This window comes from Schistocerca nitens, chromosome 7 (assembly GCF_023898315.1).
Source record: "Schistocerca nitens isolate TAMUIC-IGC-003100 chromosome 7, iqSchNite1.1, whole genome shotgun sequence".
Taxonomy (NCBI): Eukaryota; Metazoa; Arthropoda; class Insecta; order Orthoptera; family Acrididae; genus Schistocerca; species Schistocerca nitens.
Window position 1 is genome coordinate 491,579,437 of NC_064620.1, and position 27,793 is coordinate 491,607,229.

The following is a 27,793-nucleotide window of genomic DNA, read 5'->3' on the forward strand; positions in this document are numbered from 1 at the left end:
GCTAAAAATGTTATCAGCTACATGAAGAACTTCTGCGTGAGGAGGAAACAGGATTGTTGTGTGAATCAGTGCTATACGAATTACGTTATTTCGTGTTCAGTAAGTTGTTCGTTTATGTCACCTTCTTTGTTAATTATCGTGGTACGTATAATTATTATTACGATTTACTTCTGCTAAATTGGTATATTGGTAATGGTAAACACTAAACTACACAATTTCAAGAAGTAAAGATAATTATTAAAACTACGCTTGTCTCATCATTGCGATGAAGATATACCAGTTGTGCTGCTCTCTACATAGCTTTCATTGTGTAGGTCCCAATGAGTTCATCGTCAGGAGCTCTTGTGTGTAATATTAATGCTACCATATGCTGTCTTTGTTGGAATTTGTATTTGCATTCAAACGTTACTAGGATGTTCGTTGCAGGCGTAATGTTATATCTGACGTTTAGGTACAGATTAGTCAATTATTTGTGTGTTATTTTCCCTCTTGACAAAAAATGGTTCAAATGGCTCTGAGCACTATGGGACTTAACATCTGTGGTCATCAGTCGCCTATAACTTAGAACTACTTAAACATAACTAACCTAAGGACATCACACACATCCATGCCCGAGGCAGGATTCGAACCTGCGACCGGAGCGGTCACGCGGTTCCAGACTGAAGCGCCTAGACCGCACGGCCACACCGCCCTCTTGACAGCTTTGATGTCAATGGATCAGCGATATTTTGCCCTGCGGCTCCGAAAGAACAAAAGTTATGCTTGTGTGAATTTGTTACGTATTATTGAAATTTGCGAGAGAGAGGAAAGAAAAAAAATGGCTCTGAGCACTATTCGACTTAACTTCTGAGGTCATCAGTCGCCTACAACTTAGAACTAATTAATCCTAACCAACCTAAGGACATCACACACATTCATGCCCGAGGCAGGATTCGAACCTGCGACCGTAGCGGTCGCCCGGTTCCAGATTGTAGTGCCTAGAACCGCACGGCCACAACGGCCGGCAGGAAAGAAAAGACGATCGCATATTGGCCCCGAGCAAGTGAGAGAAATTCTGTGTTTCTCGTCGTTAGAGAAACAGCCAGTTGCGGACAAGGTGGCCCCGTTACTGAGTGATGACTTCTGAGCGAATATTGCCGGCGGCTGTGGACGCTGGTGATAGGCCAGGAGATCGAAGCTCGAGGTTGTGATAAATAAATACAGTTTCTGTGTGCCGTCCTCACATGTCACTGTTATGTTTTTTCCTTTAATTTGTGGTAGAACCTTGCCTGATTGTTCTCATTCTTTGGCTTCCGTAATGCACAATTTCTTCGTAGCATAACCAAGCACATGCTAAAGTTGTAACATATAAACAAAGATTTGGAATTTTTTCCGAATCTGAAGCAGCGAGTTAACCTAGAATTTTACATGGAAGGGCTCAGTTACGAAACACTTCGTTCCCTCATTTTCCAGCCTAGCTGTTTAACGTTTTAGTACCGTGGTCGTTACGCAGCGTGATTGTTCGCTAAGTAATATACTTACAAAAGAAGCGCGAAACTTGGGAATTAATGATGTAATACCACAGTGCCACGTCTTGTAGGCGATTACATCTCGATCGGCGAAAGATTCAAGTCCATGAAGGGAGGCGTTTTCACAACGAACGATGGCTAGGGTAAACCAACCACTAACAGAACTTTCAGAAGGGACGTCCAAAGTTACATTAATCCTGCAGTGAAGGAAAAATGTAGGTCCATTTAATATAACTGCTTGGGCTGTTCCATTTCCTCCAAGTTTATTCTCGAGGCTAATAATGTGTTTGTACACAGGCATGCGGTGGCAGCGTTGACGATGCACACGTCGTCGAGGCATAGTGCTTCAATGCTGTTGCAGATGGAGCTCACAGCGGAATGGTTCCGCTGGCGTGCACTGCCCGCTTATATAGGAGACGAATGATCTTCATTACGTAATGCGCTGATAACGGACTTACTCTCTATAGTAATACTATAGTCTGGGAGACGAGTCTTTGGTATTGACAGCTCGGTAGCGTCTTTCCGTTACCTAGCGACCGCAGGCAGGCAGCCAATGACGGCCTGATTTTGTGCGGGTAGCAAGGGCCACGTTGCCGCTCTGAAACCCGGTCGCGCGCGCTTATGAAACTTACCAGTGTCTCCCGTGCAGGCGGTGCGGTCGTTCGTCGTTTGTCTGAAGTTGAATTCGCAGTTTATTTCGTTTTTGTTGTTTTTAGTGTTTCTTTGTTTATGTTTCGTTGTAAACAATGTCTAGTGCGGCGGGTAGTACCAGCCCAACACAAGAAGTGAAACGGAGGAAGAAAAGTGTGCTACACACCCAGGCCCGTGAATTCGTGTGCTCTGTGAGGGATTACTTTGAGAAAGAAAAGGACAAAGGTGGGCCCTTAATTCCTGTTGTTCAGGTTGTGAAGAGAACTGCAGCAGCATTGAAAATAAGTAAGAACACTGTTGTAAAGATAGGGAAAGAACAGTATAGTGTAGATTGTGACGAGAGTGGCACAACAAAGCTGCACACACCAGGAAAGAAGCGACCGAGAAATAAGCGGGTGACAGCTTTGGACGATTTTCAGAAAGACGCTATTCGTCGTCATATATACAGCTATTATAAGAGAAGGGAACATCCCTCTCTATCTAAATTACGGGTGTCGCTTCAGAAAGACGATCTTTTTAAAGGCAGCAAATTTTCATTGCGTACAGTGTTGAAAGACATAGGCTTCAGCTATTCACTGTTTAACGGACGCAAAATATTAATGGAAAGGACTGATGTAGTTGCATGGCGCTGCAGATTTCTGCGCAGGATCATGGGTGTGGAATTCGAAAGTATAGTGTGGTTAGATGAAACTTGGGTCAATGCCAGCCATTCTTTACGTAGAGGCTGGAATGATGGAACGCCCGAGGGGACAATGGCAGTGCCTGTTGGCAAAGGCGGGCGTATTATTGTCTTACATGCAGGAACATCGAAAGGTTTTGTGCCAAACTGCTTGAAAATGTTTCGGTCAAAAAAGACGGGAGATTACAATGAAGAAATGAACAGTGTAGTATTTCAAGAATGGTTCGAGGCATCGCTTATGACGAATCTGACAAGTCCATCAGTGATTGTTATGGACAATGCGCCTTATCATTCCGTTGTTCACGATAAGGCACCAACCTTGGCAACAAATAAGACGATATCATTCAGTGGTTGAAACGGCGAAAAGTAGATTTCAGAGAAGATTTAAGGAAGGCGGAACTGCTCGAAATTGTGGCACAAAAGAAACCCCAATTTCCAACATATGTAATTGACGAGATTGCTAAAAGGCACGGGCATGAAATCGTTCGGATTCCTCCATACCACTGTCACTTCAATGCAATTGAAGGAGTGTGGGCGCAGATAAAAAATTACATTGCTGCAAACAATAAAAAATTCACGATCTCTGAAGTGGAAACTCTCCTTCCAGCAGCTATCAATAAAGTGACAAGCGAGACGTGGGCTAAAATTGTAAACAGCACTGCAAGTGCCATCAGAGAGGCGGCCAAAACCGAAGGGGTTGTGGAAGAATGCATCGAAAATTTAATTATACATCTGGGAGAGAGCAGTGATAGTTCGAGTAGTGCTGAGGGAGACAATGTCAAATCAGATTCTGACAGTGATGTGAGTGGTGTTTTTCCATTACAGTAACTACAACGTATTCAGGAATGTAAGGAGGGAGTTTGCTATCGATCTATAACCAGATCATCATATTGTGAGTACTTTCTTCAGATTATAACTCTTAATACACTGACCAATTATTCTGTAGCTTGTAGTAGAACAAATTAATAATGCTAATACTTAACAATGGAAACAAAAACTGCTAATGTTCAACAACTTGCGAAAATAGTTTTCATTTCAGTTGTGAAGTTTAACAAATAACTTTATTATGTTTCAGCATCTTAGATACTTGTACTAAATAGCTCTTATCAGTTTTCGAGTTAATATATTTTTCAAGCATCAACTTTAAATAAATTCACGCGTACCAATATGACTTGTATTTTGTCTCGCTTTTATTTCTGCTGCTAGAGAATGCGTGTAGCAGACAGGGCGCCGCGTGCTGTGAGCCATGTTCGGCAACAGCGCCGTCTGCCCGCCGGAACTGTCAGTACCAATCACTCGTCTCACGGACTGTAGCAGCACGCGTACCCTGGTGCGCTGAGCCAAGTCGTGCGGGTTGCATCACCGACTCGCTAGGCGCTGAGCCGGCAGTGCGGCACTATGCTTTCGATTTTTTTCAACCTGTTGCATCCTTGAGCCCCCGTTCACCAGATGTACGCTTATAGGTTACAGAATCCAAAGATCACACTTTATTAATAATTGTAGTACAATGTAATATCTCCGGTTACAGTTACATTTTCAGCAAGCACACCAAGTCCTTTCATCCATACATGAATTTTTTCATCATTATTAACTTTTCTTCAGGAGGATGTATACAATGTAAACGGCATGTTACTACAAACATAACTAGGTATACTTTGGGTCTTCTGATCAATACCACAATTTATATGTAGTTGATACGCTGACTTTGACCTTACAGTCTGTAACAGCGGGGCGTGTTGCTGTTCGCAGGCGCTGTACAACCTGCTGGGGGAGACGCTGGTGCGCATGCGCCACTACGAGCAGGCGGAGCAGTGGTTCCGGGCTGCGCTGCAAGCCGAACCACAGCACGTGCCTGCACACGTCACCTACGGCAGTCTGCTCGCTATGAACGTGAGTATTGTACACGACTCACTAGGAAGCGAATAAATGAAGTGCAGGTGTCCAGGAGTACGTTTAGAATAAGCCGAACGTGACACTAATATCAACCTCTCTCGTGGGTCAGTGGATCTTCGGAAACTGCAGAAACAGCAGAAAAATATTTCACTCGCAATATCCGAAGTGGTCTCTTTAGGTTTCTGCCGATCCACACCATCGAAAATCACGACACACTTGTAAATAAACAGCCAAACACTTGTGAGACGGAAGTATATGAATTTAAGCTATTTTCTTTTTGGTTCTGTCCAACTACACTTTCGGAAATCGCAAAATGTTAGGAAAAACAGCAAAACTAGCAGGAATTCGAATGAGACTGCTGAACCTTTCACTCGCAGCAATTAATTTCTTCGTTTTCTAATTAAACTAAAGTCGAAACTCGAAAATCGAAAACACTCATTCCTGAAGGAGCGCGCTCGTAATCGCAAATAACATCGAATATTTCTGAAAGTACAAGTATTAAACTCCTAACAAAGTCCCAGAAAGTGTTAAAAAATATAAGATGAAGAAAAAATTAGCACAAAGCAGGATACAGACCTACTTCCTTCAACTCTGTAATCCACATGTTTAACCACTTCGCTGTGCCAAAGACATACAAGTTACACTCGCTCATCTTAATATCCCTTGAAGCCTTTAATCATCAATGCCTCATTAACCGGCATTTAATTATAAGAAATTACACCAATGGTGACGTTTTAATGATGAATATTCAGTGTAGCGTAATCTTGAAACGGCATTCTGCAAGTTGTAACAATAAAAGAGAAATATGACGAAAATAATATAGTGTCAGTCGCATCGAGTGACATATCATTTTGACGTCACTTTTAATAATCTGAGCGCGTCACTTGCATATACCACAGTACACCACCTATGGTGTTGTTGTGAACATAGTTACGCGTAGTCAGCGCGTACACAACTTTCCCACTAGAGCGCGCCCCACTAAGCCCAACAGCGCGGGCGCAGGGCTCGTCCATCTCCGCACTACGAGAAGGCGCTGTCTTAAAGACGGACCAAATTCTACTTCCGACGATCCGCGTATTAATATGTAACGCAGCCAATGAGATTGCTGCTAACGTAGAAACTTTTCTCCTCGCGGATCACACTCGCGCAGTGATACGTGAACGCGCGAGGTATTATAACGAGTGTACAGACCTCCGATTAGTGTCTGCGTTTGTCTGAACCACTCTGTACCAGTCTTACGAGTTCCTCATTTGTCTGTACCAGTCTATAGTCAAGTTTCAGTCTGCGCCTAATAAGATTACCATATTGCTGTACATAGCCTGAAGATAAATGTACAGACACTTTGTCATATATATATATATATATATATATATATATATATATATATATATACTCCTGGAAATTGAAATAAGAACACCGTGAATTCATTGTCCCAGGAAGGGGAAAGACACATTCCTGGGGTCAGATACATCACATGATCACACTGACAGAACCACAGGCACATAGACACAGGCAACAGAGCATGCACAATGTCGGCACTAGTACAGTGTATATCCACCTTTCGCAGCAATGCAGGCTGCTATTCTCCCATGGAGACGATCGTAGACATGCTGGATGTAGTCCTGTGGAACGGCTTGCCATGCCATTTCCACCTGGCGCCTCAGTTGGACCAGCGTTCGTGCTGGACGTGCAGACCGCGTGAGACGACGCTTCATCCAGTCCCAAACATGCTCAATGGGGGACAGATCCGGAGATCTTGCTGGCCAGGGTAGTTGACTTACACCTTCTAGAGCACGTTGGGTGGCACGGGATACATGCGGACGTGCATTGTCCTGTTGGAACAGCAAGTTCCCTTGCCGGTCTAGGAATGGTAGAACGATGGGTTCGATGACGGTTTGGATGTACCGTGCACTATTCAGTGTCCCCTCGACGATCACCAGTGGTGTACGGCCAGTGTAGGAGATCGCTCCCCACACCATGATGCCGGGTGTTGGCCCTGTGTGCCTCGGTCGTATGCAGTCCTGATTGTGGCGCTCACCTGCACGGCGCCAAACACGCATACGACCATCATTGGCACCAAGGCAGAAGCGACTCTCATCGCTGAAGACGACACGTCTCCATTCGTCCCTCCATTCACGCCTGTCGCGACACCACTGGAGGCGGGCTGCACGATGTTGGGGCGTGAGCGGAAGACGGCCTAACGGTGTGCGGGACCGTAGCCCAGCTTCATGGAGACGGTTGCGAATGGTCCTCGCCGATACCCCAGGAGCAACAGTGTCCCTAATTTGCTGGGAAGTGGCGGTGCGGTCCCCTACGGCACTGCGTAGGATCCTACGGTCTTGGCGTGCATCCGTGCGTCGCTGCGGTCCGGTCCCAGGTCGACGTGCACGTGCACCTTCCGCCGACCACTGGCGACAACATCGATGTACTGTGGAGACCTCACGCCCCACGTGTTGAGCAATTCGGCGGTACGTCCACCCGGCCTCCCGCATGCCCACTATACGCCCTCGCTCAAAGTCCGTCAACTGCACATACGGTTCACGTCCACGCTGTCGCGGCATGCCACCAGTGTTAAAGACTGCGATGGAGCTCCGTATGCCACGGCAAACTGGCTGACACTGACGGCGGCGGTGCTCAAATGCTGCGCAGCTAGCGCCATTCGACGGCAACACCGCGGTTCCTGGTGTGTCCGCTGTGCCGTGCGTGTGATCATTGCTTGTACTGCCCTCTCGCAGTGTCCGGAGCAAGTATGGTGGGCCTGACACACCGGTGTCAATGTGTTCTTTTTTCCATTTCATATATATATATATATATATATATATATATATATATATATATATATATATATATATATATATATATTAACGTACCAATACCAAAGGAACTTCAGATTGTTAATTGTAAATAGCATCCAGAACCAAGTTAAGTAATTTTTATGCTTGTTATTATTTTAATAAATGTGTGTGAAAGTTAATCAAGTTCTGTTTAAAGTTGGTCACCGTCAATCTGCTACTCTAAGCGTGCAAGTGACATTTCTATCGCCTGACCTAACAGCAGAAGATAAACACGCCACGATAAGACCACGAGACATATTGCTGACACTCGCCCACTTCGTTAGAGCGCAAGTCAAATAATCTGATGGTGTGTGTACTGCAGGTCTTACAGTACGCACACCACAGGTGTTGTGTCAGAAATTTTGGCCCCAAGCACACGCTTCCACCCTGGACGCACTATACTAAAAAGTACTTGGTTCTCAATAGAAAATGGCGAATTTTTATAGATTTTGTATTTTTGTGTGAAAAAAATCGTTCAACACAAAACGATTTCGCTTCTTAGACAAATAGATTTACGGTACTTACTTTCTCCACGTGCGAGTCATTCATATTTATCTTATTATTTCTTTAAACCGAACAAAGTACGTTCAACACGTTACTCTTGTGTCAGACAATCACTATGTTTACATAGAGGCTAATAAAATCGGATTTATTAAATAATATCTCAATACTGATTCTGGATGGTCGCTCAAATCTCCAACCCCTATTCTGGAAATACGGCTCTAGCTTCAGAAGCTCCTCTAAAGCTGGAAGAATCAGCAATGATGAAAGGCATGAGGTGCAGATGGCAATGGAAACCGCTGCATTAAGGAAATAGAACGTGTACCTGCGGGACATATGGGCTGTAACTGAAAGATTGTCATGATGATCTCTCCATTGCCAAAAGATTCGGAAATAGTCCCCCATTCGGATTTCTGGGAGGGGACTGCCAAGGGGGAGGTTACCGTGAGAAAAAGATTGAATAATCAAAGAAAGGATAACGTACTACGTATCGGGCCGTGGAATGCCAGAAGCCTGAACGCGGTAAGGAAGCTAGAAAATAAAAAAAGGGAAATGCAAAGGCTCAATATAGACATGTTAGAGGTCATTGAAGCGGCATGGAAAGAAGTCAAGGATTTCTGGTCAGGTGAGTATAGGGTAATATCAACAGCAGAAGAAAATGGTAATGGCTCTAGGATTCGTTATGAATAGGAAACTAGAGGAGAGAGTGTGTTACTGTGGACAGTTCAGTGTTATTCTTATCAGAATCGACAGCAAACCAATACCGACAACGATGGATCAGCTATATATGTCGACGTCACAAGCTGAAAGTGAATAGATAGAGGATGTGTATGAGGATACTGAAAGGGCAAAACAGTACGTAAAGGGAGATGAAAATCTAATACTTGTGGGGGAATGGAATGTAGTAATAGCGGGAGGTGCAGAAGCAAAAGTTACAGGAGAATATGAGCTTGGGGCAAGGAGTGAGAGAGATGAACGACTAATTTTCTGTAATAAATTTCAGCTGCTAATAGCGAATACTGTGTTCAATAATCACAAGAGGAGGAGGTGTACTTAGAAAAGGCCGGGGAATAGGGGAAGATTTCAGTTAGATTAGATCAAAGTGAAACAGAGATTTCGAAACCAGATTCTGGATTGTAAGTCGTACTCAGGAGCAGGTACAGGCTCAGATCACAATGTAGTTGTGATGAAGAGTAGGCTGAAGTTTAAGGGAAACTCAAAGAAGTGGGATACGGAAGTACTAAGGAATGAAGACATATGCTTAAAGTTCTCTAAGGCTGCGGATACTGTTACAAAGAATAGGTCAGTAGAACAGTTGAAGAGTAATGGGCCTCTCTAAAAGCGGCAGTCACAGGAGATGGAAAGAAAAACGTTGGTACAAAGAAGGTAACTGCGAATAAATTATGGGTAACAGTTGATCGATGAAAGAAGTGCAAAAATATTCAGGGAAATTCAAGAATAAAGAAATACGAGTCGCTCAGGAACGAAAGAAATATTGAGTCCAGGAAAGCTAACACGAAATGGCTGCAGAAAAAATTTGAAGAGAAATCGAAAAACATATGTTTGTCGGAAGGACTGACTTGGCATACAGGAAAGTCGAAACAACCTTCGATGAAATTAAAAGCAAGGGCGGTAAAATTAAGAGGGAATTTCACTGTTCAAAGCAGAGATGAGAGCGGATAGATGGAAAGAGTACACTGCAGTCCTCTGTGAGAGGGAAGAGATGTGTGATGTGATAGAAGAAGAAACAGGAGGCGATTCTGAAGTCACAGGTGATTCAGTACTGGAATCAGAATTTAAAAGAGCTGAAGATCAAATGAGGCAGAAGGGATAGATAATATTCTGTCAAAATTTCTAAATTACTGTGGGAAGTGGCAACAAAACTATTCAATTTGGTGTGTAGAATTGCGAAATACCATCTGACTTTCGGCAAAATATCATAACACAATTCCGAAGAATGCAATAGCTGACAAGTGCGAGAATTATTGTACAATCAGTTTAACAGCTCACGCAACCAAGTTTCTGACAAGAATAGTATATAGAAGAATGGAAATGAAAATGTAGGATGTGTTAGATGACGATCTGTTTCGCTTTAGGAATGGCAAAGGCACCACACAAGCCGTTCTCACCTTTCGGTTGATAATGGCAGAAAGACAAAGTCGAAGAAAAATCAAAACGCGTTCATAGGTTTTGTCGACCTAGAAAATGCGGTCGACAGTGTCAAATGGTACAAGACGTTCGAAACTTTGTAGAACATGGGGTTAAGCCATAAGGAGAGCCAGGTAAGAGCCAAGGAGAAAAAATAAGACGGAAGACCAAGAACAAAGTGCTCGGATTAAGAAGGGTGTAAGTCAGGGATGCAGTCTTTCGCCCCTACTGTTCAATCTATGCATCGAAGAAAGAATGATGTAAATGAAAGAGAGGTTCAAGAGTGGAATTATTATTTAAGGTGAAAGGATATCAGTAATGTGATTCCCTGATAACATTTCTATCGTGAGTGAAAGCGAAGAAGAATTTCGTGATCTGCTGAGTGGAATTAACAGTGTAATGACTGCAGAATATGAATTTAGAGGAAATCGAAGAAAGACGAACGTAATGAAAAGTAGCAGAAATAAGAACAGCCAAAAGCTTTTCATCAAAATTGATGGTCACGAAGTAGATGAAGTTAAGTAATTCCACTACCTAGTCAGCTCTTACAGGTCTCTTCTTATGGCTTAACCATATGTTCTACAGAGTTTCGAACATCTTGTACCATTTGACACTGGCAAGGAAAGCATTTCTGAAGAAGAGAAATTTGTTAACATCGAGTATAGATTTAAGTGTCAGGAAGTCGTTACTTAAAGTACGAGTATTTGTATGGTTTGGTTGGTTGGTTGGTTTGGGGAAGGAGACCAGACAGCGTGGTCATCGGTCTCATCGGATTAGGGAAGGAAGTCGGCCGTGCCCTTTCAGAGGAACCATCCCGGCATTTGGCTGGAGTGATTTAGGGAAATCACGGAAAACCTAAATCACGATGGCCGGACGCGGCATTGAACCGTCGTCCTCCCGAATGCGAGTCCAGTGTCTAACCACTGCGCCACCTCGCTCGGTAATTGTATGGAGTGTAGCCATGTATGGAAGTGAAACATGGACGATAAATAGTTTGGACAAGAAGAGAATAGAAGCTTTCGAAATGTGGTGCTACAGAAGAATTCTGAAGATTATTTGGGTAGGTAACTAATGAGGAAGTATTGAATAGGATTGGGGAGAAGAGAAGATTGTGGCACAACTTGACTAGAAGAAGGGATCGGTTGGTAGGACATGTTCTGAGGCATCAAGGGATCACCAATTTAGTACTGGAGGGCAGCGTGGAGGCTAAAAGTCGTAGAGGGAGACCAAGAGATGAATACACTAAGCAGATTCAGAAGGATGTAGGTTGCAGTAGGTACTGGGAGATGAAGAAGCTTGCACAGGATAGAGTAGCATGGAGGGCTGCATCAAACCAGTCTCAGGACTGAAGACCACAACAACAACAAGAACAGTCAGCAAAATAATCAATGACGAACGGAATATGGAGGACATCAAAAGCAGACTAGCACTGGTAAAAGGGGCATTCATGACCAAAATAAGTGTACTAGTATCAAGCATAGGAATTAATTTGAGGAAGAAATTTCTGGGAATGTGTGTTTAGAGCACAGCACTGTATATTAGTGAAACATGGACTGTGTGAAAACCGGAACAGAAGAGGATCGAAGCATTTTAGATGAGGTGCTACAGACGAATTTTGTAGACTGATAGAATAAGGAATGAAGACGTTCTGCACAGAAGAGGAAAGGAATATATGGAAAAGGTTAACAACAGAAGGGATAGTACGGCAGAACATCTCTTAAGACGTCAAAAAATCACTTCCATGGTGCCAGAGGGATCTCTAGAGGATAAAAATTGTAGAAGAAGACATAGTTTGGAATACATCCAGCAAATAATTGATGACGAAGGTTGCTAGTGCTACTCTGAGATGAAGAGGTTGGCAATGGAGAGGAATTCGTGGCTGGCCGCATCAAACCAATCAGAAGACTGCTTACCTTAAGAAAAATCGATTTTTCGCTCCCATGTAGATGCAGAACAGTTTTCGAAATGAGCTGGCTTTTAAAAATTTTCGACTAATCTGGACGGAGCATTGTGAAGTGGGAGAAGTAAAAAATATTAAACTGATCATCAGTCTCCCTACCTCTAATATTTAAATGAAGAGAAGGAGCGATTGTGCTGACTGAATGAGAAACTGCAATGGCTGATTTCCAGATTATATTTGTGTAAAAGCACTGACGATCGGAAAACCCATGTTTGATTGACCTGTGCTCCGACTGAAATACTGAAGTTTCAACGCCTGGAATGGTAGTGGACAGCCTCCAGCCACTCGTAATTCTGTCACGAGCTCCACGTATTCGCTGTTTTGCCAATTTTGTCGGTATGTGCAGAGCCTTGCCTAGAGGGATTGGCTGCACGCGGGTGGTATTACCCCCAAAAACTGCAATCTGTCGATTATGAAGTTATTTTAATTACAACACAGCAAAACAACTCCAGGCCTGAATACGACAGCGAAATGCTATTTCCAGAACTCTGTTTTCGTCTGAAGTTGTGTCACATGTAATAGTAGTGAGAGATTCGGTTTATCCCGACGCCTCAGTATCGACGTTCATGATGTTTCGGGAGGAGTGTTAAAAATCTTATGTGGTAGTATAAAATAATTTGAAAAAATTTTTCGTATGAAATGATTTGATATAAAATGATTCAGTTCACAAGGAGATGTTCATTACCACCTCCAATGTCAGTCTTATTTTAAATTATGTTAGCGACACAGTGTGTAGTTCTTCAGTGGTCATCTTGGAATTGCGATCAAATCGTCTGTAGCGTTTACGTCTCATTTGTAAACTTCAGCTGGCCGAAGTGGCCGAGCGGTTCTAGGCGCTACAGTTTGGAACCGCGCGACCGCTAGGGTCGCAGGTTCGAATCCTGCCTTGGGCATGGATGTGTGTGATGTCCTTAGGTTAGTTAGGTCTAAGTAGTTCTAAGTTCTAGGGGACTGATGACCTGAGATGTTAAGTCCCATAGTGCTCAGAGCCATTTGAACCATTTGAACCATTTTGTAAACATCACTTTTGAGGCATCCTGACAGGTAGAATTTTAAAGTGGACCTTCCTGACCAAGAAAAGGTAACAGTTTCTACCGATCCATGTTCCGAGAAATGGGATGAACACTATAATGTGCACGAGTCCTGTGATGCTGGAAGAATATACACCAACGTGTAGCGAAAGAAACCTCCTCTAGTAATGCTGGAAGTCCGTTTTCAACAAAGTGTACTTACCGGGGCCCTGTAACCTGTAAGACGTTGTGGTACCGCAAGACGCCCAATCAACTTATTGTCTGCGGTAACATACAACGTATTTTCCGATAAGCGTTCTTAAAACTGTGTCTTCACAAAGGAATGTGGGTTTTCGTATGAATTTCAATGGGTGTTGCGAATAACGGGATAACTGAAGCCATAGAAGCTGGTGTACCGACCCACAGAATCAAAACGTATCTCTGTACGCAACTGTTCAGCAACCAATGGAAATTATAGACATGTCACATAGAATGTTTTATCCAAAGTGGTCAATAATACAGCTCGTAAAATATTTAGTTGAGGTCAGAGTTGGTCGTGGGTTCACAAATGGCGCAAGTCAGCTGTATACGAAGCCCGCCCGCTGGCGGATTTCTGTTTATAAATACGAGGATTGGAACTTTAATAGTGGCGACTATTTATTTACAGCACGTACAAAATAGATATGTGTTTCAAAGTTTTACTGATCTTCAGAGTAGTCACCAGCATTGTGTATAACCCGTTGCCAGCGATGTGGAAGTCGTAGGTTACTCTTAGCAGTGCCAGTTGTGCTGACAGTTCGAGCGGCGCGACGAATTCGAAGGAGTTCTGAAGCGAATGCTGTTAAGTGTTTCCTTCAGTTTAGAAATCGAGTTGAACTCACGAGGGCCTAAGTCAGTGGAGTGCAGTAGGTTCAAAAAAATGGTTCAAATGGCTCTGAGCACTATAGGACTCAACATCTGAGGTCATCAGTCCCCTAGAACTTAGAACTACTTAAACCTAACTAACTTAAGGACATCACACACATCCATGCCCGAGACAGGATTCGAACCTGCGACCGTAGCGGTCACGCGGTTCCAAACTGAAGCGCCTAGAACCGCACGGCCACACAGGCCGGCAGTGCAGTAGGTGGTATAGCACTTAGCAGCCCCCTCAGTCAAACAAGTCAGTAACAGCTTGCACTGTACATGCTTGAGCATTGTCCTGCAAAATGATGGTCAGATCCTGCAGAAAGTGCCATCACTTCTAAGCTTGTCGTAGGTTTTGTTCCAAAAATGAACAGCAACATCACTTGCCTGTCGTCCCATGATGCCTGTCATTTGCGACAGTGTTCCATCACTACTATTTTACAGTTTTTGTCTTTCGGTATTCATTCTGGACTGATCTTGTACGCTTATGGCGATCTTACTGTGTTTTGGAATCTGGTGATGATGACGACGATTTGTGGGTGAGGGCGCTAAACATCAGGGTTATCAGCTCACTAAAATTTCAGTCACGGCTAGAATTAAGTCGTCACCAACCACTCGCCACTGCCTTTGTTTCAACGGCCCATACATCATGCGAGCGGAGTAAAACTAAACCTTCTGCTACCGAGACTATGTAGGACAGTAACGTTACCGCATGATTTTGGATGTAGCCAGAATCAAAACTGTTCAGTAAGTTTTCGAATTCGGTAATTAGTTTGTCGAAGACTGTGAATCGTTTGTTGAAATCGATGAATTTTGTAGTAAACTACACTCCTGGAAATGGAAAAAAGAACACATTGACACTGGTGTGTCAGGCCCACCATACTTGCTCCGGACACTGCGAGAGGGCAGTACAAGCAATGATCACACGCACGGCACAGCGGACACACCAGGAACCGCGGTGTTGCCGTCGAATGGCGCTAGCTGCGCAGCATTTGAGCACCGCCGCCGTCAGTGTCAGCCAGTTTGCCGTGGCATACGGAGCTCCATCGCAGTCTTTAACACTGGTGGCATGCCGCGACAGCGTGGACGTGAACCGTATGTGCAGTTGACGGACTTTGAGCGAGGGCGTATAGTGGGCATGCGGGAGGCCGGGTGGACGTACCGCCGAATTGCTCAACACGTGGGGCGTGAGGTCTCCACAGTACATCGATGTTGTCGCCAGTGGTCGGCGGAAGGTGCACGTGCACGTCGACCTGGGACCGGACCGCAGCGACGCACGGATGCACGCCAAGACCGTAGGATCCTACGCAGTGCCGTAGGGGACCGCACCGCCACTTCCCAGCAAATTAGGGACACTGTTGCTCCTGGGGTATCGGCGAGGACCATTCGCAACCGTCTCCATGAAGCTGGGCTACGGTCCCGCACACCGTTAGGCCGTCTTCCGCTCACGCCCCAACATCGTGCAGCCCGCCTCCAGTGGTGTCGCGACAGGCGTGAATGGAGGGACGAATGGAGACGTGTCGTCTTCAGCGATGAGAGTCGCTTCTGCCTTGGTGCCAATGATGGTCGTATGCGTGTTTGGCGCCGTGCAGGTGAGCGCCACAATCAGGACTGCATACGACCGAGGCACACAGGGCCAACACCCGGCATCATGGTGTGGGGAGCGATCTCCTACACTGGCCGTACACCACTGGTGATCGTCGAGGGGACACTGAATAGTGCACGGTACATCCAAACCGTCATCGAACCCATCGTTCTACCATTCCTAGACCGGCAAGGGAACTTGCTGTTCCAACAGGACAATGCACATCCGCATGTATCCCGTGCCACCCAACGTGCTTTAGAAGGTGTAAGTCAACTACCCTGGCCAGCAAGATCTCCGGATCTGTTCCCCATTGAGCATTTTTGGGACTGGATGAAGCGTCGTCTCACGCGGTCTGCACGTCCAGCACGAACGCTGGTCCAACTGAGGCGCCAGGTGGAAGTGGCATGGCAAGCCGTTCCACAGGACTACATCCAGCATCTCTACGATCGTCTCCATGGGAGAATAGCAGCCTGCATTGCTGCGAAAGGTGGATATACACTGTACTAGTGCCGACATTGTGCATGCTCTGTTGCCTGTGTCTATGTGCCTGTGGTTCTGTCAGTGTGATCATGTGATGTATCTGACCCCAGGAATGTGTCAATAAAGTTTCCCCTTCCTGGGACAATGAATTCACGGTGTTCTTATTTCAATTTCCAGGAGTGTATTTTCATATTTTTTGGGGCAAATTTAAATCTCTGTTAAGCTTAAAATAAAGCAGCAGAAGTTGCAACGTGGCCTTTCGAGTCTAATCTGGTATGATTAGTCACGTATAGTAACCTACTGCTATCTGTCTGTTAAATATTAATGTTTACGCAAAACGGAGATTAAATGTCTGTCCTTATTTCAGGATGTAGCTGCGTTTGTGAATGGAGTCTGAATGCAAGGAAAAATATTAATAAATTCTGCGTCATGCAAACAACACTGACATTCCCTGTCCCTATCTTAAAAAAACAGTGTTCTTCGGCTGAAGAACTGTGGTCAAATTCAAGCAATAAAATCAGAATTCTGTTTCCTTAAAATGTGACTGAGTAGCGATGGAGTGCTTTGATCCTTCCCCAGATGTAAATTTGTAGGCAAATGATTCATTGAAATAATAGAGACCTACCAGTCATGGACTGAGCGGCTGATCCCGGCGGAGGTTCGAGTCCTCCCTAGGGCATGGGTGTGCGTGTGTGTTCTTAGGATAATTTAGGTTAAGTAGTGTGTAAGCTTAGGGACTGATGACCTTAGCAGTTAAGTCCCATAAGACTTCACACACATTCGAACATTCAATAGCTACAATCATTCCCTTTGTATTATCATTTATTATTTCTACTGTTATATCAAGACTGTGTACGTATGCAGTTATTGCCTATTACACCACATCTTTTCACTATGTTGCACTTTATCAAAAATAATATTATTTGAGTAATCCTATATTCAGTATGTAGCACTCTTTTGTTAAATAGAGGTTCCGTCTCGGAAGTGTTAATAATCTATTTCCCCACATAATTCGTCCACCCTCGACAGTCTTCACTCCCGAAATCCGCCAACAGCCTTCCCGCTATACACGTCAGGCCCTAAACTACTCACCGCTAGGAATAATCATGCTCCAACGGTTTCTCTTGCTGGCTGACTACAGTGGGTGGCGACCCCACGCTGTGTGTGATGATTTTCATTACCACGACATACGACTTTTCATGATCTGACGATGTATGCACTACTCTCACATTAAATTCGTTTTCTATGTGGTACTTTTAATAAAACTGTTTCCTATTCTGTGGCTGTAGTGCAGCGTTAATTTACGTACTACTTTGCATACATCTAATTTAATTGTTCGTCCCTGAATGAAAAGTAAGGTGACTTGGGAGGTTTCCACGGGAATGGTCACATTAAAATGTTTCATGGCACCTGATGGAAAGCGGAAAGGTAAAATACTATCGATACTAGTGAAAAACTGGTATCAAATTGAGGTCATGTTTGGTTGCAGTATGATCTAGCCAGGTAGAAAATGCAGTGACCTTACGTCAGTGCTACAACAAAACAAGGCTCCCTGCTAAACTTTAAACAACATAAAATTTATTTTAGCAAACATAGAAATCTTTCTTCGCACGAAATCAACTGATGCTACTAATTGTCTGAATAAAGAATATAAAGATGTTTCGAAATTATATGATTGCTCTCTTACGTTTATGAATAACTGGCAAACGTAGAAGTTACACGTCCGGCGCAGACCACTATTCCTGTTGAGTGAAATCAGAACAAGCTCGAAGTGTAGACGAATCACAAGGGAACAGCTGTCCGTTAATCAGATGCATTGTTTTCAGTAACTGGCTGATACGAAATACTTGCACGTGTGTCCACAGGGCTAAGTCGCCGAGGCGGAGGCTCGATGTTTGACTTATGGCTACTCGTTGTTTTGGTTGAAGTGTCAACTAGAACCAGCATTCCGAGACCTTTCGGCAGCCCAAATACGGCATGGACAGTTGGCTATGTTCTGTGACACTTGCCTGTACATCGCATAGTGGAAAAAAGTTATGCTGTGTTCGCCGCGCCATCCACTGTTGATATGGTCGCCGCACGTAGGAGGACTGAGTGCTAGCGTCGCCTAAAGATCGGTGATTCTGCAACCCGCTACACTTGTGTGTTACGTTGGTGGAATACTGCAGCAATAAAGCAGAACACGCATGAAAAGGGGTAATAGGAAGACGAAGAGACTGAGCAGCTTATTTTGTTCGGACAAAGAAGGCATCATAATGCAATCATATTAATAACCTCATTGTTGGAAAGAACTTATGGTCTTATAAAAGAAACCGGTGCTTGTTGTATCTCGAATATGGCAGACTGGTTTAGTTTGAAAAAAAAGAAAAATGGCTCTGAGCACTATGGGACTTAACTTCTGAGGTCATCAGTCCCCTAGAACTTAGTACTACTTAAACCTAACTAACCTAAGGACATCACACACATCCATGCCCGAAGCAAGATTCGAACCTGCGACCGTAGCGGTCGCGCGGCTTTAGACTGTAGCGCCTAGAACCGCTCGGCCACCCGTGCCGGCTTTGGTTTGAAAAAGGAATATTCTTAGAGTGAAGCTTACCAAACGATACCGACAGTAACTACAGCGTTTGTTGCTTTAAAAACTTGAACAACAGGATGTGGAGAATGACTCAAATGCCGACGTAAATGAGTTATTTTACCGCTGCTTACTGAATAAAACTTTGTTGTTTGAAAACTATACGAGAATTATCAGTCGAATGTATGGCAAAAAACGTCAGTAATAGTCCCCAGCCGCGCGGGATTAGCCGAGCGGTATAGGGCGCTGCAGTCATGGACAGTGTGGGTGGTCCCGGCGGAGGTTAAAGTCTTCCCTGGGGCATGGGTATGTGTGTTTGTCCTTACGATAATTTAGGTTAAGTAGTGTGTAAGCTTAGGGGCTGATGACCTTAGCAGTTAAGTCCATAAGATTACACACACATTTGAACATTTTTTGAACAGTCCCTAAGCCAACCGACTGCATTCTCAATCTGGATAATAAAAAACAGAATTTTTTCCAACAAAAATATGATAAGCTGTACAGAGACATTCAATGAAATGTATGCACCTGCGAGAGTTAATTTTAGTTGAAAATGGGGTTACTGTACTGTGGTAACATTTGACGGGACTGTTCGCATGCATTGTGGAACATGATTTTCTTAAAATCAAAAAGATTCCATCCGAACGTGGTACAGTCCAGAATCGCTAAGCATATTAGGCAAAATCGCCTTGCGCATTGCAACAATCACCGAACAAGGTGGCGCAGTGGTTAGCACACTGGACTCGCATTCGAGAGGACGACGGTTCAATCCCGTGTCCGGTCATCCTGATTAAGGTTTTCCGTGATTTCCCTAAATCTCTTCAGGAAAATGCCAGAATGATTCCTTTCAAAGGGCATGGCCGACTTCCTTCCCCGTCCTTTCCTAATCAGAAATGGCTCTGAGCGCTCTGCGGTCGCGCGGTTCCAGACTGAAGCGCCTAGAACCGCTGGGCCATAACGGCCGGCCTTTCCGAACCCAATGAGAGCGATGACCGCGCTGGTCTCCTCCCCCAACTCAGCTCAACCCAACCAACTGAAACAATCATTGCACCGATACACCAGGTTGAAGATAACAGTTTGATGAAACACTCTGTCCTGCTGTGTGAAAAATGCTGTATCTGCCTGTTGCACTTCCTCTGTCGACAGGAACCGTCAGCCCCTTAAGGCCTTTCTTAAGAGATCGAAGACGTGGTAATCGCATGGGGAGAGATCTGTGCTATAGGGTGAGTGCTAGCATGTCTCTCTATTACGACATTTGCGATGTGTGGACATGCGTTATCATAAAGCAGCTGCACCCCATGTCGTGCACGATTCCACAATGGTCGTTTTCGACAGACATGCTACCCCATACACATTCCTTATTCTTCGATGGATGTCTACCGCTGATTTTCCTTCGGCAGCCAAGAAACGAATAACAGTACATTGGTCCTGTTTGTATGCATTCTGATTTCCGCATTTACCGCACGCGTGTCGAAACGATAGGATTGTCACACTAATCCCTTTCCTAGATGTTTGTGCTTATATACCCGCATCGGAGTAGCGCTACTTTGTATATACGCTACAGCAACGCCCTCAAAACGAAATTTTTTGATCACCTCTTACATTTCACTCCCATCAGTTCCGTGTTAACAAATTTTCTTATTGACTTTTTTTGAACACTCTTCTGACTGACATGATGCCACGATATCCTTCTGTACATTCTAGTCTTCTCGTCTCACAGTATCACCTACATCCAGTTTCCTCAATTATTTGATGCATGTATTGGAAGTTGTCTGTTATGTTATAAATTGTTTGCTGAAACTGTATGTAACTGAATTTCTCTCTAACAATCTGAAAACTGTAAATTCTGAATTCTAATTACAGATTCTGATCTAGAATCTAGTTTTTGAACATGAACTTATTTATGCAAAATTACATTTTAGAAATTTTATTTTAATCTGAAATATATCTGACGGTCTGTAAAGTAGATTGCATAAAATAATGATTCATAAGTGTACTCAGAACGACTAACTTTAACGTCATTTAAATATGTCTCATTACAGTAACACTTGTGTTGCATTTACATGAAATTTTACTGACTGCAAACTGTTCCTAATTTTCTGTCAAATATGTTCGTTTAGGCCCTACAACAAGTTCTTCCATTTCAGAGGAAAACTTTACTCTTCTTTGGCTGCACTGAAAATGATGATCTGAAATAAATCGCTGCGCGGCAGTCTACGTTATTATTCTTATTTCTTTCAAACTGTTCTTTTAGCAAATTAGTTTTTGATTCTCTTTTTAAAATTGTTAATTACTGTTCACGCAAAAGTCAAGTAGTTACAATGCAAATTTTACCAATCATGATTTCCTTTGAATAGTGAGAATATGTTTTTTGAATAGTTACAAAGGACGAAATGAAGTAATTTGAAATTATATTCAGTACTTAATGACCCATAAGTAATCTGAAACTAATATGAACGATCAGCATTGTCTCCCGATTCATTGTCGTACATCATAATTTCTGCTTCTACAAAGTATTTCCGCTACAAAAATTTGTTTTCTTGAATCCTAATCCAATTCTGGTTAACTAATCTAATCAGGGGAAGATTACTTAGACTACTGAACACATGATTACCAACTCATACATATTATTGCACACAATGAAATCTTTGCACAGCAATAATTACTGAACTCGCACGTGCAACTTACAAACTTAAAATAAGTTATCTCTTTCTGAAGTGCTGTCGTCATAAAAGTTATCCTTGATTACTAGGTTACATATGATGGAACATCTGTAATGAAAACCTCGTGCTGCACATCCACTGTCCAAGTTGCTCATTCTGCCATGATATAACAACCTCTCTCCACGACTCAAGAAAAACAACAATAACAACAGTGATTAGTTCAAAAATGGCTCTGAGCACTATGGGACTTAACATCTTTGGTCATCAGTCCCCTAGAACTTAGAACTATTGAAACCTAACTAACCTAAGGACATCACACACATCCATGCCCGAGGCAGGATTCGAACCTGCGACCGTAGCAGTCCCGCGGTTCCGGACTGCAGCGCCTAGAACCGCAAAGCCACCGCGGCCGGCAACAGTGATTAGTACTGTTGTTGTTGTTGTGGTCTTCAGTCCTGAGAATGGTTTGATGCAGCTCTCCATGCTATTCTATCCTGTGCAAGCTTCTTCATCTCCCAGTACCTACTGCAGCCTACATCCTTCTGAATCAGCTTAGTGTATTCACCTCTTGGTCTCCCTCTTCGATTTTTACCCTCCAGCCATCCGGTGTGGCCGTGCGATTCTAAGCGCTTCAGTCTGGAACCGCGTGAGCGCTACGGTCGCAGGTTCGAACCCTCCCTCGGGCATGGATGTGTATGATGTCCTTTGGTCAGTTAGGTTTAAGTAGTTCTAAGTTCAAGGGGACTGATGACCTCAGAAGTTAAGTCCCATAGTGCTCAGAGCCATTTGAACCATTTTTTTTCACCCTCCACGCTGCCATCCAGTACTAAATTGGTGATCCCTCGATGTCTCAGACCATGTCGTACCAACCGATCCCTTCTTCTAGTCACGTTGTGCCACAAGATCCTCTGCTCCCCAATCCTATTCAATACCTCCTCATTAGTTATGTGATCTACCCATCTAATCTTCAGCATTCTTCTGTAGCACCACATTTCTAATGCTTCTATTCTCTTCTTGTCTAAACTATTTATCGTCCATGTTTCACTTACATACATGGCCACACTCCATACAAATACTTTTTGAAACGACTTCCTGACATTTAAATCCATACTCGATGTTAACAAATTTTCCTTCCTTAGAAACTCTTTCCTTGACATTGCCAGTCTACGTTTTATATCCTCTCTGCTTTGACCACCATCAGTTATTTTGCTCCCTAAATAGCAAAACTCCTTTACTACTTTATGCGTCTCATTTCCTAATATAATTCCCTCAGCATCACCCGACTTAATTCGATTACATTCCATTATCCTCGTTTTGATTTTGTTGATGTTCATCTTATACCCTCCTTTCAAGACACTGTCCATTCCGTTCAAGTGCTCTTCCAAGTCCTTTGCTGTGTCTGACAGAATTACAATGTCATAGGCGAACCTCAAAGTTTTTATTTCTCCTCCTTGGATTTTAATACCCACTCCGAACTTTTCTTTTGTTTCCTTTACTGATTGCTCAATATACAGATTGAATAACATCGGGGAGAGGCTACAACCCTGTCTCACTCCTTTCCCAACCACTACTTCCCTTTCATGCCCCTCGACTCTTATAACTGCCACTTGGTTTCTGTACAAATTGTAAATAGCCTTTCGCTCCCTGTATTTTACCCCTGCCACCTTCAGAATTTGAAAGAGAGTATTCCAGTCAACATTATCGAAAGCTTTCTCTAAGCCTACAAATGCTAGAAACGTAGGTTTGCCTTTCCTTTATCTTTCTTCTAAGATAAGTCGTGTTCCAACATTTCTACGGAATCCAAACCGATCTTCCCCAAGGTCGGCTTCTATCAGTTTTTCCATTCCTCTGTAAAGAATTCGCGTTAGCATTTTGCAGCTGTGACTTATTAAACTGATAGTTCGGTAATTTTCACATCTATCAACACCTGCTTTATTTGGGATTGGAATTATTATATTTTTCTTGAAGTCTGAGGGTATTTCGCCTGTCTGATACATCTTGCTCACTAAATGGTTGAGTGTTGTCAGGACTGGCTCTCCCAAGGCTGTCAGTAGTTCTAATGGAATGTTGTCTACTCCGGGGGCCTTGTTTCGACTCAGGTCTTTCAGTGCTGATTAGTATTGTAGTCAGGTGAAAAACCAGCAGTGTCTAGTACTGCAGTACTGCAGTAAATTGAGCGTGTATTGGTGACTAAAGTGGAGGGTTTTCCGTTTCAGAGGAGCCGCGCGGCTGAGGCGGAGCGTTGGTTCAGGAGGGCGCTGCAGCTGGCGCCGGAAGACCCCAGCGTCCACCAGCACTTCGGTACGTACCTCGGTTTGTCGTAGTGCACTGGAAACACGCCCGCTACTGCTAGTGTCCGCGGTTTTCAATGCAGGAATTACAGACACTATGAGATAAGCCGTTGGGGTTTCGAGAAAAATTGTCAACATTCAAATATTTTAGGAATTCATATTTCTTGCTAATTCGAATAAAACATTGCATGTAACATGTGTTCAATTTTTATTCTTGCAAAGATACGGATACTTACTGAGAAAAGCTTGCATTTCGCTTGTTGTTACACCAGTTGCTATAGGTTTATTTATTGATTTTCCGGCTATTATGCTATGGTTTAAGTATGACGCGTACGTATTTAAAAATTCTGAGTATGTCGGTATGGTATTTCTGTACGGGGTGTATAATGGAAACGCTGTTGCTTGTATAGGATTATCTGAATTTCTAATACTGTCGGTACTAAGGAGCAGAGTCAGCACTTGTTAACGTAATCATTATAAATATCTTAGCATACAACCACTAATGTTAGGAATGTATTCATCAGCAGCGCGTTTCTGGAGTTAAGCTCTCATCATCTCGCTGTATGAATTAATCCTGTACAAACAATGTGCCTATAATAGAAGCAGTTTGGTTAAATGTATTAAACATTATTAGACAGCTGTGTTCAGAGAAATTCAGGAGAACTTAAATAAGAGTCACTTAGGAATTAAATTAATAGGAGGTGGCGGGAAGATCAGGGGAAATGGCTGCATGAAAAATGTGAAGAAATCGAGAAGTGAATGATTGTTGGTAGGACTGAATCAGAATATATCAAATTCAGAACAATCTTTAATACAATTAAAAGCAAGAGTTGTAATATTGATAGTGCAATAGTAATTCCAGTGTTACATGCAAAGGAGAGAGACGGTAGGTGGAATTAGTACACTGAGGCCTCTATGAGCTGGACGACTTGTCTGATGACGTGATAGAAGAAGAAACAAAAGTCAAGAGGGAAGAGATAAGAAATGTAGCATTAAAGCCAGAATCTGAAAAAGCTTAGGAAGTCTTACGAACAAGTAACGCAGTAGGTATAGATAACGTACCATCAGTATTTCTGAAATCATTGGTGGAAGTGGCAACAAAACGACTGTCCACATTGATGTGTAGAATGTATGAGACTGGCGCTATACCACCAGACTTCTGGAAAAAAACATCGTTCACACAATTCCGAAGACTTCAAGAACCGACAAGTATGAGAATAATCGCGTTATGCGGTTAACAGCTCATACATCCGAGTCCCTGACAAGAATAATATACAGAAGAATGGAGAAGAAACCTATGTATATGTTAGATGAAGACCAGTGAGGCTTTAGGAATGGTAAGGTCACCAGAGAGGCAATGGAAGCAAGACCAAAGAAAAATGAAGACCAGTTCACAAAATTCCTCGACTGGAAAAGACGTTCGATAATGTCAAATGGTGCAAGGTGTTCGAAATTCTAGAAAAACAGGGCAAGCTACAGAGAAAGCCGAGAAATTTACGAGGGTTGACTGAAAAGTAACCTTCGTAACTCTTCAACAGTTGGCAGCATTCATATGCGGCAGGTACTGGCTTGTTCCGTAGCCTCTTCTCTACAGCTCCAGTTGGCGGGAAGCCTCAGCATTGAACGTTTGTGTTGTTACAGTGTAAAGTATGGAACCCTGCGCAGAAGGTCGGTCAATGCGATTGAAGCAAGGTGCAGTCATTGAATTCTTGACAGCATAAGCTGTCACCCCAAAGGAGATTCATCAGAGAATGAAAGCAGTTTATGGTGATTGTGTTGAAGTGAGTACTGTGTGTCGTTGGGCGAGTAAGTTTAAAGTTGCTGAGGCGGGAACATCTGACCTGCGTGATAAACAAAGAGTTGGACATCCTATGACAGCAACCACCGAGTTTCACAAGCAAAATGTTGACAGATTGATTCAGAACGATCGTCGTATCACTCAGAGAGAACTTGCAAGCACAATCGGCATTTCACAAGAACGTGTGGGTCACATTATTGCTTTGCTTGGCTATCGGAAGATCTGTGCACAATGCGTACCCCGGATGCTGACTCCTTAAGTGAAAGCCCACAGACTTGAAATTTGACAGGAACTCTTCCAGCATTAATGAAGATGACGCCTTTCTCCATTCTATTGTGACAGGAGACGAAACTTGGGTACACCATTACGACCCGGAGAGGCTGAGAGATCTGTGAAACTGTGGTTGAGAAACAGAGTGTCGACTTCTTCCATGATGGCTTCAGAAAACTTGTTCATCGTTGGCAGAAATGTATCCAATTGGCTGGTGATTATGTGGAAAAATAAATATTGGTAATTAAAAATCACATTCTAATGAATAGTTCTGCGTTTGATTTGTTAAAATATTCTCATCCGAACCCAATTAAAAAAGGTGGACGCATTAATTTTCATTCAACTCTCTTACAATGTTACAAGAACCAAGCGGGAACAATATGACTGGAAGAGAAACAACGAAGTGCTCGTACTAAAAAATGTGTAAGACAGGGCATTTTGCCCCATTCTTCACGCTATGCATCGAAGAACCAATAACGAAACTGAATAAAAGTTTCAAGAGAGATATTAAAATTCAAAGCGAAACACTGTCAATGATAAGATTTCCTTATCACGTTGCCATCCTCAGTAAAAGAGAAGAAGAATTACAGGATTTGTTGAAATGCATGAACAGTCTGATGAGTACAAAACACGGACAGAGAGTAAGTCGAAGGAGGATGAAAGTTATGAGTAATAGCAGGAGTGACAAAAGAGAGAAACTTAACATCAGAACTGATGATCACGATGTCGACGAAGTTAAGGAATTCTGATACCTAGGCGTCAAAATAACCCATGCGGCATGGAGCAAAGAGAACATAAAAAGCAGACTAGCACAGGCAAAAGGGCATACCTGGTAAAAGGAAGTCTACTGGTATGAAACACAGACTTTAATTTGAGGAAGAAATGGTAATGAAACACGCACTGTGGGAAAAGAGGAACAGAAGAGAACCGAAACATTTGAGAAGTCGTGCAAAAGACGAAAGTTGAAAATTAGGTGAACTGTCAAAGTAAGGAGGTTCTGTGCAATATCGGCGAGGAATATATGGAACACACTGACTAGTCTAAGGGATGGATGAAAGGACATCTGTTAAGGCAGCGGGGATCTACTTTTACGATACTAGACGGAGCTGTAGAATGTGAAAACTTTTTAGGAAGGCAGGGATTCGAGTACCCCACTAAGTATTTGAGGATGTAGGTTACTCGTACTGAAAAGTTTCGCAATAGGGAGGAATACTTGGCGGACCGTATCAAATCAGTCAGAAGACTGATAACTAAAAAAGGAAAAAAGTGAGAAACACAGCTAGCAGTAAATAATGGATTACGATGCAAAAAAATGGTTCAAATGGCTCTGAGCACTATGGGACTCAACTGCTGTGGTCATCAGTACCCTAGAACTTAGAACTACTTAAACCTAACTAACCTAAGGACAACACACACATTCATGCCCGAGGTAGGATTCGAACCTGCGACCGTAGCAGTCGCACGGTTCCGGACTGCGCGCCTAGAACCGCGAGACCACCGCGGCCGGCATTACGATGCAAAGCTGGTAAATCGTCTTATCCATAGAGGCAAGAAGAAACGGAAAGAGGTCGTGCGGTAGCGTTCTCGCTTCCCACGCCCGGGTTCCCGGGTTCGATTCCCGGCGGGGTCAGGGATTTTCTCTGCCTCGTGATGGCTGGGTGTTGTGTGCTGTCCTTAGGTTAGGTTAGGTTTAAGTAGTTCTAAGTTCTAAGGGACTTATGACCACAGCAGTTGAGTCCCATAGTGCTCAGAGCCATTTGAACCATTTTTTGAGCCAAACGGAAAGAAGAAACAGCAAGCGATAAGAGGATCACCACTATACGAGATTTTATAAAAATTTTTCGGCCAGACAACATCGAGTTGTCGATCATGGCAAAAACGCAATAATATATATAGTTAAAGCATGAAGTCGAATAAGCAAATCTGAACAGGAAGGTATTTATAAAGTACAGTCGACATTGTGTGAAGCAAATTATATGCGACAAACAAGTAGGAAATTTGCAGCAAGATATACGGAGCTTCCAGACGCTTTTAGAATGGTCAA

The 27,793-nt window shown here is 43.3% G+C and overlaps 1 protein-coding gene across 1 annotated transcript in view; it reads left to right on the forward strand.

The window, feature by feature from the left end:
* LOC126195703 (protein O-mannosyl-transferase TMTC2-like) overlaps positions 1-27,793 on the forward strand; it is a 607,124-nt gene that overhangs the window by 564,438 nt on the left and 14,893 nt on the right. The window contains exons 8-9 of the mRNA XM_049934331.1: positions 4,588-4,728; positions 23,607-23,691. Coding sequence (XP_049790288.1) covers positions 4,588-4,728; positions 23,607-23,691 — 226 coding nt within the window. The remainder of the gene's footprint in view (positions 1-4,587; positions 4,729-23,606; positions 23,692-27,793) is intronic.